Consider the following 14,538-nt stretch of genomic DNA (forward strand, 5'->3'; position numbering starts at 1 on the left):
ATCCCTTCACCTTCCCCCTTGTGTCCTCATCTGCTTTTTCTGCACCTTTACTCTGGATATTTTACTGCCTCTGTCCCAAACTCCTGCACCCAGTGTTGCTTCTCCTTGCTGGCAAGCAGACCGTTTTCAGTGCAGACAGGAGAAGCAAGATTACACACAACTGATTGTACTTAAGTGCGTTGGAAGCTCCAGACCTGTCCTTGCTCACATGGAGGCTGCACACCCAACAGCTGTTAAGAGTCAAACCTGCAGCTTTTCAAAAGAAAAACAATTTCATCTGTCCTTGAAAGTCTGTGGAAGGCCCTAGGTCTCTAGGTTTCTAAGTTCCTAGGATGCTGTAGGAAATAGTTTCTTCAGTCCATAATATTGTGCAGGTTGGGTTTGTCCTCCATGGGTAGTGGTGGGGTGTCTGGCTGTGGGTTGTGTGCCATCTCCTCCTATGCCAGTTCAGCCCCTGATGATCTTCTCAGTATTCATGTTGCAGGAGCACTGGAGAAAGCATTCTCTCTGGTACTCTGAGCAGGCATGCCCTGTGCTAAGGAGCTTGCCTTCCTCAGCTGAAACTGAGGAACATGTGGAAACTAGAAGCCTGATGGCTTTGCCAAAGAGTGAAATTCTTGAGGATCTTAATTTGGATTGAGCATTTTCCCTAGTTCCTTGTCAAGCACAGCTGCATTACAAGTCACTAATGACTTTAGAGTGATTTGTAGGATGTTTAAACTTACTGTAGACTTTAATTCAGTCATTGTACTAAAGTATTTGTGTACTCTGCAAATCTCTCTCACGCACACTCATTCTTTTGCTTTGTTCTTGTGGTAAAATGGCAAATCTGGAAATATTTGCTTGCAGTAGTTGCGTTCTCATTGACACTTCAGAGATGCTATTGTCAGAGTTCTTGTGTAACAGTTTGTTGTCTGGTTGCAGTTTGACACACCACCCAGTGAAATAGTGGGTATGAAAGTTGGTCATTTCTCTGGCTGTATCTCTCCTGCATGTACTGTAATACTTACAAAGCATTGCCCCATCAACCCTTCTAACAGCATTGTCCATGAACTCCCTGTGGCCTAAGATACTGCCTCTCTGGAAGCAAGAGCATAACTCCAGATTACTTTGGTGCTCTGGTTGCTTTACTGTATCCCTTTGTAAATCAGCTGTGCACCTGGTTTCTGGGGCCAGCCCAGCCCAGCAAGCACCTTCCCACTTCGGGGTGAACCCCATGACAGAAACATTCTTGCATCCCCTTCGAATTACTTTTATTTAGCCTGCTGCTGGTAAGTGCGTCAAGCACATCTAATAACATGATTGTTCTGTTTATCCTTCCATTAAGAACCACTTCAAGCAATATATGGTAATATAAAAATGCATGTTGTAGAGTATGAAATGATTTCTGCCTTTTAAAGAAGAATGTTAATGGGAGGTGGCAGCTCCATTTTTATCCCTGTGCACATTGCAAGGTTTGAGCTGACTGAATTATTTAAATCACACCTCTCTGCCTTCCAATTGCAGCACTGCCAAAACCTCCAACAGAGCCATTAGTGACTGAAACGACAGCTACCAGTGTGACCCTCACCTGGGATTCAGGCAACTCTGACCCCATTTCATATTATGTCATCCAGTACAAACCCAAATCCCTGGAGGGCCAGTTCCAGGAGGTGGATGGTGTGGCAACCACCCGCTACAGCATAGGTGGGCTCAGCCCCTTCTCAGAGTACGAGTTCCGGGTCATCGCAGTCAACAACATCGGCAGGGGTCCCCCCAGTGAACTGGTCGAGGCCCGGACAGGAGAACAAGCTCCTTCAAGTCCACCTCTCAAAGTCCAGGCACGGATGCTGAGTGCCAGCACCATGCTGGTCCAGTGGGAGCAGCCGGAGGAGCCCAATGGACAGATCCGAGGGTACCGCGTGTACTACACCACAGACCCGCACCTGCCTCTGAGCATGTGGCAGAAACACAACACTGATGACAGCCACCTCACCACCGTGGGCAGCCTCATCACAGGCACCACCTACAGCATCCGCGTCCTGGCCTTCACTTCGGTGGGCGACGGGCCCCCCTCGGACATCATCCAGGTCAAAACACAGCAGGGGGGTACGTATGGAGGGAGGGCCGTCCCTGGAACCGCGGTGCACGGCTCACCTGAGTGTCTGACCTGCACTAGGCATCACAACTGCACTTGGTGCTCAAATGATTGCATGTCAGAGGGTGGGAGGGTATTCCCACCCTACAGCCTTCAGATTTAAGCTGTCAGATTGTCCTGGGAGTTGGTATCAATCTCTGTACAAGTAACAGCCCACAGTTTTGTCTGACACACAGCGGCTAAAAACGTGACACAAAGTCCTGGACTTGGATGTCAGCACCTGTGTAACTGCTGGATCCTTCTGGGGTCTGAGTACACATGTGGAAAGAAGGATCTGAGATGCAGCCAGGGTCTGGAAGTGAGCACAATCCCCATAATCACCCACCTGAGTGACAGAGGTGCTTGCTTGTGGCCCGAGATGTTGTAAGAGCGCGGTACAGGGGAGAAGGGGTGTTCTGGCAGAAATGAAAGAGGATCCTCGCAAGGTGAAACGCTGACTTTGCTATATCATGCAACTCTTCTTACCTCTGCTGGCACTAACCATGTGTTTGTTCCCCAGTTCCTGCCCAGCCAGCTGACTTCCAGGCAGAAGCAGAGTCTGATACCCGCATCCTGCTGACATGGCTGCCCGCCTCTCAGGAACGCATTACTAAATATGAGCTGCTGTACTGGGAAGGGGAGGATGGCACTCAGGTGAGGATCCTGCCTCGCAGCTCTTAGGGCTGATCACGGCAATTTATCAGCTTGGGAAGGGTGACTGCTTGAGCCAGGGTGGTAACAGAACTGTTCCTTTATCTTTCTTCTGCCTCAGTGGTGTGCAATAGGAACATGGCATTCTGGTTTCTGTGTAAGTGACTTCAACAGTGCTTGTTGATGCCAGCAAAGTAGCTGGTGACTGGTTTGGGGCTGGAAAGGCTCAGAATGCCATGACAGCATCCTTGAGGCATGCTTACTGCTGGTGCCTGTAAACAGTAGCACTTTTGGGCAGGTCTGAAATGGCCTCCCACATGTGTCTTTGGCCCCTGGACTGGTTAGATGTAAAAAGCAGATTAAAGGTGGCCTAGAGAGAGCCCTTCTACATTTAATGCAGGTCCCTAAAGGAAGTCCAGTTCAAAATATATCAAAGGTAGTGCTAGCTTCAAGACAGCATAGTAAGAATTATGCCATGACAACATCATAGTGTCCCATGGTCCTCTCCCTCTCCTCTTACTAAAGTGGCATGAGAGCTGCCAAAAATAAGTGCCCTTCTGGTGATGTGTCAACAAAACAAGCTCTTTTCCAGCAGTATTTTGGTGCATTAGAGATCCCAACTGTTACAGGACGAGGGCTTTACTCTCTTTCACAGGCAATACACTGTTGGGAGAAAACAAACTTGTGTGTCCTGTGCCCCTTGTCTGAATTTCTATAGCTGGACCCAGCATTCCCACAAAGCTCTCAGGCCAGTGAGTGCAGTCTAGGCACCAGACAGTGTAACCTGGCTGTGGCAGAGGTCTGCTTCCCTGCAGAGTCCTGCTGTGTCGCCCAGGAAGCTCCACGGAGTCCTGCAGGACTGCAAGGACGTTTGGCAGCGTGGCTGTGACTTTTTGTGGGCCTGGAGTGGCTGCCCACCAACTTTTCTGTGTCCTCCAACTACACCAAATAATCTGTTTCCCCTTTTTTTGGCAGCAAAAGGTGGAGTTTGACCCAACCTCCTCATATGCTGTGGAAGGTCTCAAACCAGACACATTGTATAAGTTCCGTCTGGGTGCCCGCTCGGAGCTGGGAGTGGGAGTTTACACCCCCACGGTGGAAGCCAGAACTGCCCAATCCAGTAAGTGCCTGGCATTCAACACTGCTGGAGACAAAGCAAAGGCAGTCCAGTTTTCATCTCCTGGGCACAGCAAAGCCCAGTGCCTCTGCCCTTGTGGGTTTGCAAGGCATGAAGTTTACTGAAGGAAGTCATGGGGAAAGTCAGCTGGGGTTTGCATCAGGGCTCTTTGGCAGAGTGGGTACACCCAAGGGGTAAGTTGTTTCTTCGTGTCCCTTTGATCATACTGTCTTTCCCTAAGGGTAGATTCCTGAAAACTGATGGAGGAGTAAAACAGGCTGGGAAATTGCTTTGGAGAGATTGATTTGAGTGGGTTTGTGCATCTCTATGAATTTACTCCCATGCAGACAAGCTGTCTGGACAGGCAGCATATGGGTATTTGGCTCTAAATGTGACTGTCTCCAAACCATTGGATTTTCATCCCTTCACTCCCCATTCCAGCTGCCTTGCTTACACAGGAGTCCATCCCTGGTCCATACAGCTGATTGCAAGGTGAGGCATCCTGTGAGGCCAGGTGTGTCTGTGCCCGTCAGGCAGCTGGAGGAGTCATTTTGGAAAAGAGGGTTTGCCAAGGGTTGTGTGAGAAGTCAGGCTGCTGCTTCTGGGACTGCAGTGCTAGGGGAAACCAGAACAAGCTGCAGTTGAGTTAATAGAGAGGCTCAATAATGAGGTGACCCAGGCAATATCACTTTCATCCTGGCTCTGCCCTGTGTGATCACAGAGCAGGAGTTTGCATTGCTCTGATTGGCAGCTCAAAGTGCTGCGTGTAAGCAGATTAGGGCTATCAAAGGGCCCTGCGATAAGCTCGTTTTCACTAACGATTTTTGGGCTTGCCATTATGCAAAGAGCATTAAAAGGGGGGAAAAAAGACATTTCCGTTAGCACCGTCTGTCTGGGATTTACTCGCTGTGTGGAGTGAGCAGTTGGCACAGGCAGCCAGCCTTCCCTGCAGGGAGGGCAGCAGCATGCTCAGCAACCAGGAGTGTGAGATGGCCATTAGAAAGGGAGCTCTGGCAGGGAAGAGCAGCTCTGCTCACTTTTAGAATGACCTTCTCTTTGAGGAAAACTCAGCTTCATTAATATACCAGTCCCAGGCATTCCTCCACCTCGTTAAGTGAGCTAATGATGTCTTAGAGCTGCACAATAGACAGGTATGAAAATGGAGAAAGGTTCAGATCATGCAGTTATAAATATTTGAACATTGAGAACAAATTCTGAATACGGGGATTTGTATACCTGTTTTAGATAGCTTTTGTATTGATAGGCAAAGGTTGAAGTAATTCTCCTGCCATGTAAATTAATTCCATCAGTGGATGCTCTTATCCTTGAACACACTTAATCAGAGACAGCTTCATGCATAAATGAGTCCTTCAGAGTCTCACAACAGTCCAAATAAGAGAAACGTTTGCTTCATGGATTCATCAAGGCAGACATTTTATCGTGACCTACTCTACCTGTTGTCTGCTCACAAGGCATCTCACACCACCCTGGTTTTAAGGCTGTCACTTCACTGTGCAGTGGTGTGGTCGCTGGCTGGTTCTGGCATCTGTTTAGTCAGAGAAATGTAGTGCGTAGGCTGGAAGAGTTTTGGCATTTAGCCACAGGATTACCTTGGTTTGACCAGTGAAGCCCTCCTCACATGGAAGGACCTAAGAATTCTTAGATTGATCCAAGAAGTGACCTGAGTCTTGGTTTACAGGCTCCTACTTGAAAAGATAGCGGATGGCACTCTGTTCTATGACTGTTGGCAGGTACTGCTGAGGTACTGTCTGAACCATCCCAGTGCAGTGCGGAGCCTTGAGTACTGGGGGGCTCAAAATCACATAGGTCCTTCAGGAAGATGTGCTTTACCTTGGCAGAAGTTGTGTGTACAGTGCACAACTTCCAGGCAGAAATCCTTTGTTTTTTACTTAGCAACACCTTCTATTAGATGGTTGGATTGGTCCCCTTTGGCCTTAGAATTTACTAATCTAGAAACACAACAGCTCCTCCTTCCTGCACTTCTCCATCTGGTTACTCTGAAAAAGGCTGTTAGATCCATGGAGCTTGACATGTTCAGGTGGGACACAAACTGCAGGAGCAGTCAGATTCCTGCTTTCCAAAAAGCCTCTCTTCAGTCTCTATTCCTGTCCCTGACAAACCAGTCATGGGGAAGGTAGGAGGCCCATGATCACTAATGACTCACTAATGGGCTGGAGAAGGATGCTGGTCTTGCTTTGCTTGTGGCACCCCTGCTCAGGAGTAGGAGGGATGCTTGTGTGGGAAGGCCAGAGGGAGGCAATGCCCTTTTGAACCCTTCAGCAGCACAGTTGAGACCTCATCTCCTGAGCAGGCAGCTGCTTTCTAGGCTGTCTTTCCTGCTAAGCTGCTCACTTAGCTGCTGGGCACCCTGCAAAAAGTACAAGCAGTGCTGCTTTGAGGGCCTGAGGAGCACTGGGGAGTTTTCCAGGAGTCTGCAGTGCCTCAGGCAAGCAGAATGATGCAAGAGAGAAACATCAGCTCTGTGCCCATTAGGCCTTGGCATTAACATGCTGTTCTCCCTTGAAGAGAGATAAGGTGGGTCCTGAGTCTGCCTGTTCCCTAGCCTTAGGAGCAGGTGGGTTGAATGGGTGCACAGAGTTGCTGTGGGCTGTTGGGGGAGGCTGTCGTGAGTAGCCTGGAGGCAGCAGAGGTTTGCACAGTGTGAGTGTGTGGGTACATCTGCATGTGTGGGTGCATGCTGGCCACCCAGTCTGCTCTTTGCTGGCCCCAGGAGGGACACTTCAACTCTTTGTGCATTTTAAGTTGATCCTGCTCATATTATCAAGTTTTATTTTGTTTTCTTTAAGTGTTGATCTGAGTTTTTGCCTTGTGCATCATATGTGTGACTCTTACCCAGTCAACAGCCAACTTTTGACTTGCCCACACTGTCATCCAAAACTGCCTTTGGAGAATGAGCTCTTTGCTTCATGCCAAGGGAAACTGTGGAGGTTCTGTCAAAGCACATCTCTTCTGTGAGGGGTGTCTGCAGTGGCAAAGGGAAGGTTTGCCAAGCCCCTTGAGTCTCACCTGTCCTGCCTGAAGGATGCCACCAGGCACTTTGTCTGCATTATGCCCTCCATTGTAGGTGTTGCTTTGGTGCTGTATCTTCCTACTCTCTTCCCTGCCACTTCTCTGCTGATGAACCAAAAGAGAGTGAGGATTCACTTTTTTTACCCCTGCTCCCTTTTCACTATACCAGATGGCAGGGCTGATCCTGTGCTGTTCACTTCCACGCATTGCTTTGACTTCTTTTCCCCCCAGTGTAGCTCCCATAGCAGCAGTCTGACTGCTCAGGCACCTTCTCATTCAGCTCCATCACTACTCTCTTCCATCTTTCATCTCTCCAGGCATCTGAGCCCAAGCATCAGGAATGTTCTCTGCTATCTGAGCACAGGAGTGGGCATTAAAGGTTACATGCAGTCTGCAACTGTTTCTGTAAGCAAGTGGGCCTTGTTCCCAGCAATCAGAGGTCACAGTGGCATTGGGATGTCCTGGTGCCCTCTGCTTTCCCAGATCTTCTGACACTGCCAACATGTGCCCAGCAAAGCTAAGGCACCATTGCTGAGAGCTTGAACTACCTGAGGTCCTTGCTTCCATGTGGAGTGATGTAGGTTGTGTTCACCTTGGTGCAGGCAGTGAGCAGGGTAGTTCCTGTGCCCCTGCAAGGCTGGCTCTGCTGCCTTGGTGGCTGCAAGGACTGAAGCATGGGGGAGGGCAGCAGTCTTTTTTCAGGCATTTCTGTGTTTCTGAGTGCAGTGAAGAGTGGAAACTGCCTTTCACCTGCCATGCCATGGCAGAGCAAGATACTTTGTACTCCATTATTGTGTGGCCACACAGCTTTCTAATCTTGGAGCAACAGGGTGCATTTTTTTTAGTTATGATGCCCTGCCCCCTCTGCTTAGGGCTGCTTCCTTCTGGATGAGCACCCAGGGATGGAGCCATGTCCCTTGTTCCTTCCCTGACTATGGGGGCTCCTTTCCTTCTCCAGACTTACACTCTTGCCTTCTGTGCAGGCGTGCTGTCTGCAGCATCACAGGGCAGTGAGGCCAAATGACAGGGGGCTGATGCTGCCATGAGAGGGCCCCCATGCTGCCAGAGCCCTGGTGCAACCAGAGGTTCTGCAAGGCTGGAGAAGGGAATGAACCAGGCAGATATCCTCAAGATGCTTTGCTTTGTCCAGATCATCTCTACTTTCCTGAACTCTCTCTTCTCCCTGCCCAGATTTGTTTTCCTGCTCTTCCCCAGTGTGCTGTGTGGAGAGACTTCGCTCTCAATGATCCCAATGAGAAGCAACTGTTGCCTGGATCCCATTCCTCCTCCTGTGGACAGATAACATTGCCAGGGCTTAGAAGTTAATGCAAACTGCAGGTTATCTCCTGTTCCCACATGGTGCCTGGCTCCCACCTGATTAGGATGCAGCATACAGCTGATGGTCATGATTTTAAACCCTACCAGGACAAACTACCTCCAGCCTGTCACCTGCTTTCCTTATCCACTTGTTTCCTCTGCTTGTCTAGTAGTGAGTTTTCACAAGCTTTCCTGCAATCTGGTGTGTGAGCTTCCCTTCTGCCACTCTTGCCTTCCACAGCTTTCTACCTCTTCTGCTTTCCATCTGCTTCAGATCTTCACTGAAAGCATCTTTCTTCTCCCTACCAGTCTCTCTCTTGCGCCCTCCACATGCCCCCCTTCCATTACTGCCATTTGTTGCGTTTGGTAAAGTGAGCGTCCAGAACTGCTTTGAGAAGAGGTGTTCTTTGGTGCAGAACAGCACTTCTATCTCCACACTGCTCCAATACAAATTGCCCCCCTAGTGCCATCTTTGATGATCCAAGAGGATGGCAGGCAGTTGTCCACATGTACATTCAGTTCTCTGTTGGCTGGGTAAAAGCTCCCTGTACATTTTGGTTCGTCCTTCCATTCATTTCCCTTCATCTCCCCACTTCATTTATTTATCCCCAGCCCCCTCCGCCCCACCCCAAGAAGTCGAGTGTGTAAGCACCAGCTCCACCACCATCCGGGTAAGTTGGGTGCCACCGCCCGCCCAGAGCCGCAATGGGGTCATCACCCAGTACTCCATTGCCTACCAGGCAGTGGAAGGAGATGACAACACCAAGCATGTGGTGGATGGCATTGGACGGGAGCATTCCAGCTGGGAGATCAAGGACCTGGAGAAATGGACCGAATACAAGGTGTGGGTAAGGGCTCACACCGATGTGGGGCCAGGACCGGAGAGCGTCCCCGTGCACGTGCGCACTGACGAGGATGGTAGGTGCTACTCACCAGCTCCTTCAGCTACTGCCAGGGGTTAACTGGGCCTCTCCTAACTGAGCTGCTGGAAAAGGGGGGAAAGGGAGCAGGGACATTGACCTGGGAGCGCCTTTCAGGCAGGACCAGAGGCTGTCAGGAACAATGCTCCAGGGAGTGGATCTCAACAGTTGTCCTCTAGTGGGGTTGGGGAATTACTTTGCTGGCCCTTGCTCTGCCTCCAGGTTGTGTCAGATATCCCATCGTGGTCCTTCAGGGTCCTGTTTGTGTCAGCAATGCTTCCTGTGCATGCAGGGAGGCATTGCTCTGCTTTCCATTGTGGTTTTATAGTGGGTGGTGGTGGATTCCTTTTTCTTGAAGGTAGAATGAGCTCTCCCAGCTGAAGGCTTCTCTTGTGAGATCAGGACTTAAAGTTTACTTGTTGACCTGAAGTCCAGCAAACTAAAGAGGAGGAAAGCAATCTATTTGAAAGTTGTAGATACTGCAAGAAAGCTGCTTCCTGCTCCAGCTTCCAGGCAAGCCACAGCTTATATAAAGCTGCTCTTCCACTCAAGAGTCAGAATACCACACGTACAGAGCACTTTACTGGATATGACAGCTTTAAAGAGAAATTGCTTTGTATTAGCAGGGCTGTCAGTTATGTCATCATGATTTAAGCCATTTCCTTTGAAAGTGCCAGAGCTCAGGGTGACAGTAGGAGCTCCCGTGGCTTCATGCTGACCCAAGAAAGCTGCAGATCTAATGGGAGAAGAAAGAGATGGAGTGTCCAGGCAAAGAAAGCAGGATCTCTGCGTTGCCCAGTCACTGTAGGGAATTGAAACCAGACATGTTACAGTTCCCCTAAATGGGCTGCCACTGTCCCCCATGTCTCCATGGCTCTGAAAGTGGTGTCTGGGAATGCCTGCTGACTGCATTCCTGGGCTGGCAAACACATCTGTGTGTGTCCTGCTGCCTGTATTGTTTGCTTCAGTTCTCATTCAGCAGAATTGTCGCCCAGGGGAAGCTGTTACCCCAGAAATGTCGCAGCAGGCTCTCTCAGTTAGTTTTTGGGCACCGTGGTTGGACATTCCAGCTTAGCTGTCAAGAGTGATTTTTATATTCCTCTGACATGCTGATGCTCAGTAGATACTCATGATGAAGGAATAAGAAATGCTAAACTATGGTCTGAAAACAAATTGAACTTTCCCTGTTTGGATCTCAGATGCAGCACATACTTCCCATAGTGGGGTAGGACAGAGTTCCTCGAAACACTGTGGTCTGTTCATATTCACATCTTTTTGTGTCCCTGCAACATCCCCATATCATGTCCTGCCAAGGCCTCGTGCCTTCTCATGCCAGCAGAGCTTGACACGCAGCTTCTGTCTGGTTCTCAGGGAGGATCTTGTTTTCCGCTTGGACTCCCAGCTGTGTGTGTGGGCAGGTGTCTTGCCAGGGCAGGAGAGCCCTGTGGCTTGTGGAAGGTCACTGCACTAAGTGAATTGTGGATTACAGCATAGGCTGCTCCAGGCAGAAGGGGGTAACTATTCAAGCACAGCCCCCTCCATTCCCATACCTTGAGTTGGTCTCATGGTGCTAAAATGCTCCGTTCCTCCTTTCTCTATTTTATTAAATTATCTACAATTACAAAGGACATCTGGGGAAAAATAATGAATTGCCCTGCAGCTTAAAAACTGTGCTTACCTGCTGGGTAGCTGTTTCTTCCCATTTAGTTGGTTGAAATAGCAATACTCATTACGTCTTCTTGTCAGGTATCCATCCCTAATTATCTAATACTGGTTTCTTGCTGTGTTGAGAATTGGGTCATAGGAGGTTCCAAACCTCCAAATTTTCCCAGGGCGATGGAAGGTGAAAAGGGTTCTGCAGATGAGGTGATAGGATGAAGCCCAGGTCCTTCACTTGGTACTGGGCACTTGGGTAGCATCAGTATCCTCCACAAAGTGCACACCTCTACTCCCAGCTGCTTCAGCCAGAAGGAGTTTTCCAGGAGCAACTGAGAAGCTAATTTTTTAGAATTGACATTTTTGTCACAGTCAATGCAAGAGCAAAATATAATAACGAGGTAATTTTTCCAAATGGTAAATAGGGTATAAATACATTTTTAAACGGGCCTCACCTTGCAAGAAAATTGATATTTTCTGGGCAGTGTAATTTTTCATTTTATTATCAAAAAGCATTCAGCTAGCCATGCATGAAATACAGTCCCCAGAGCTGTCACAATCCCCACAGGCCCCTTTATCTGGCTGAGTTCAGTGACTGCTGTCTCTGAGCTCTGGGTTATTGTTTTAGGATGGTGCTTTTCCCCCTCATTAACCTCTCCCTGTCACAGGGGAAGAGCACGTGTGTGCTCTGGCTGGTGGCAGGTACCAGGGCTCTGCAGAACAGACTCAACACCCAGTCGTGCTACCTGGGGCTCTTGGACTGCGTTTAGATGGGTCTGAGAGGAAGTGTTGTGTCAGGCAAGATGGAAATAAAGCTTTAAAACCCCTGCTTGTGCCCTAGGGTACCCTGAGCTGCAGGGGGTCACTGTGTTCTTTATATTCTTCTGTATTCTTGTATTCCTCCTTGCTCCCCTACTGCTGGAGATGTGAGGGATAGGTGGACAATGGGTCTGATTCAGCACAATTACTTTTGTTAGGGGTGCTCCTGTGTATTACAAGTGTGCTCTTTCCTGCTGAGAGTAGCAAAAGGGAAGGGGTCAGGGCTGTGGTCATGCTGCAAGACTGCAGTGTGATGTCCTGGGCAGGCACAGGAAGCTCATATGGGGCCATCCTGGCAGTGAGGTGGGGGGAAGGTAGCAAAGGAGTGAGAGGTAGTGACAGTGAATGTGTGGTACCTGCTAACTGTTGTCCCGTGTGTGTTGCAGTGCCCAGCGCCCCACCGCGAAAGGTGGAGGTGGAGTCTGTGAATTCGACTGCCATCCGGGTGAGCTGGAAGCTGCCCATCTCCAACAAGCAGCATGGGCAGATCCGAGGGTATCAGGTTACCTATGTGAAGCTGGAAAACAACGAGCCCCGAGGGCAGCCAGTGATCAAGGACGTCATGCTGTCAGAAGCACAGGTACAGTGTGGGGACCACCAGATAGTGGGCATGACACCTTCCCTCTCTGCAGAGGGCAGGCTGGCTGGATCCAAGCATTTCTTGGCCTCCTCTTGCAGCTTCAGAGCGTGGGACTCAGCCTGCCTGAGCAAGGCAAACAGTTTATCCTTAAGCTGTAGCTTAAACATGGGTAAAAGGTTTAATCAGGAAAGGATTACTGTAGAAAAGATGATGTTTTGGATGATGTTCCTCTCTTACCCCTTCTCTGATATGTACCTCTCTGCCTGCCACATCCTGTGCAGACTGCAGCTGGAGCAAACTGAGCTTTGCCAGTCCGTTTATAAATGGTCAGAAAGTTTTAAATAAGCCCTGAGTCTGTTTCCTTTGTGATGCTGATGATGTTTAGGGCAGAGCATCTTTCTTGATAGCATCCACTTGGGTGCTGCCTGCTTGTGGGCCACAGGGGTGGCTCTGCACCCCTGTGTGGGCACAGCATGCCAGGCAGAACAGCACTTCTGGCTCAGCAAAGCCTCCCCTCCTTCCTGCTTCTGCATTGCTTCTTGAAACCAAACTTAGTCTGGGAAAGGCTGGGGAGGAAGAAAGAAAATGAGGTGATGGCCCACATCCCCTGTAAATGACTTTGTCCTCTGCAATCCCCGTGCAACAATCTGTTCATACTTAGGCAATCTCCTGGATACCTCACTGGCTGTGAGCTGCAGCCCTCTTCCCACGCACTGCTCCAGGCATGGCTGTGCACTGCACAGCCCAGGAATGCGCAGTTGCCTCTTTCCCAAAGTCCGAGGAAGTTTATGGTGCCCCGTGTGCAATGAAATACAAGCCTTCTTTGGAGCAGGGGTCCTTTATCCTGGATGACCCACGCTGTTCTCAACTAAGATAATCATATAAATGAAGAACAGGATCTGCTGCTGTTGGTAGCAACGAGGAATCGATTCAGAGCTGGCTTGCTTGAATGATGCCCAGTATAAATACTGGAGAGCTGCAACGATTAATTGATCTGTCTCCTGAATGCAGCTGTGAATCATTTATGCGTTTGTCAGTGGGGAGTTCAGTGCACAGAGGCAGCTTTACTCCCCATTCATACTCTGAAGGATAAAACTCAGTAATAATGTGGGAGGGAAAACTTTAAAGAGAGAAAAGACTTTGAGGGTCCTTGCAGTGTTGTCTGGGGCACATCTCTGTTTATGTTTCAGATGTTGCTTTTTAATAGTTGGAGAAGCTACTTCCTGCCCTTTACTTATTCCAGGAGAATATAATCCTCTGTGTTGTTCAGCTGGAGTTTGGAGTTAATGGGTTGGTCCCAAGTGTAGGTGGGCGAAGTTGGCAATGTTTTTCTTCTTGGTGTTTTCAAATATTTTATGCTTGCCCAGCCAGTTCTGCTTTCATTCCTTACTCATACATTTCAGAGAGAGAAATCCCATGCTGATGTGTAGAATGAGGATGCCAGAGCCAGAAACTTTTGAAGGAGTGCTGGATTTTGCATTAGTTTGAATGTGTATATCAAGGAGGCAAGCTCCTAGAAGTTTCCTGGCCTGTCAAGCCACTTGCCAGTCTTCTATATTTGGTGAATTTATGTGGGAAAGTTCTTGAATTCTGTGATATTTTTTCCTGCTGTGTATGGTGCTGAACTCATCCACTGTAATTTTTGGGTGGAAGTGAAAATGATAGTTGCAGAGAAGCGACTACTCTGAAAGAGTCATGTCACTCTTGGGATAAGCTAATGACAGCCCTGCAGGGAAGAGGTTTCACTGACTTGGCAGAAGAGATCTCTATTTCCCAAAAGAGTGAGAAGCCAGGCATGACCTGTGCTTGTGATGAAATACATCTGTTCCAGATGCTGAAGAACCCTGTAAGAGCTGCCATCTTTCAGTACAGCAGTGCGTGTCTTTGCAAACAGCTAGATGAAACTTTTACGAGTAGTCCTGGAAGAGTTATTTTCTATGAAAGAAAACAAAAAGATACACTGGAAAACCTGGCCCTGAAGGTCATAAGATAAAGATGGCCACAGTTCAGTACTCATAAACACTCACAAGCATTTAAACCAGTGCACAGGGAGAAAATTAAACAGATTGAAAATCTTTGGGTCAGAGAAGAAAGTCCTGGACAGGTAGGCAGAGCCTCTGCTCCTGCCTTGCTAGGCTGTCTGCTGATTTGAGTAGGCATGTACCACATAATCTGCTTCCTGCAGGCAGTGTGAAGACACTGATACTAAAGCTGACTCATGATTTTTCCTTATTGAAGATGAGAAATGGAAAGAGAGTAAACGAAGATGAAAGGAAGACGGTAAGGGAACGGAGATGTTAGCTATGCAGAT

General features: G+C 48.8%; 1 protein-coding gene across 9 annotated transcripts in view; it reads left to right on the top strand.

The window, feature by feature from the left end:
* Positions 1-14,538, top strand: part of PTPRF (protein tyrosine phosphatase receptor type F) — a 376,425-nt gene that overhangs the window by 304,285 nt on the left and 57,602 nt on the right. For 5 of the 9 annotated variants that reach the window (XM_088060645.1, XM_088060644.1, XM_088060649.1 and 2 more), the window contains 5 exons: positions 1,507-2,088; positions 2,637-2,770; positions 3,743-3,887; positions 8,865-9,170; positions 12,034-12,227. In XM_088060645.1, coding sequence (XP_087916771.1) covers positions 1,507-2,088; positions 2,637-2,770; positions 3,743-3,887; positions 8,865-9,170; positions 12,034-12,227 — 1,361 coding nt within the window. The remainder of the gene's footprint in view (positions 1-1,506; positions 2,089-2,636; positions 2,771-3,742; positions 3,888-8,864; positions 9,171-12,033; positions 12,228-14,538) is intronic. The other 4 variants (XM_088060647.1, XM_088060650.1, XM_088060648.1 and 1 more) reach the window with 1 other exon arrangement.

The sequence above is a fragment of the Pseudopodoces humilis genome, chromosome 10 (genome assembly GCF_049639895.1).
Source record: "Pseudopodoces humilis isolate 2021_Gansu_Grassland_sample_001 chromosome 10, ASM4963989v1, whole genome shotgun sequence".
Classification (NCBI taxonomy): domain Eukaryota; kingdom Metazoa; phylum Chordata; class Aves; order Passeriformes; family Paridae; genus Pseudopodoces; species Pseudopodoces humilis.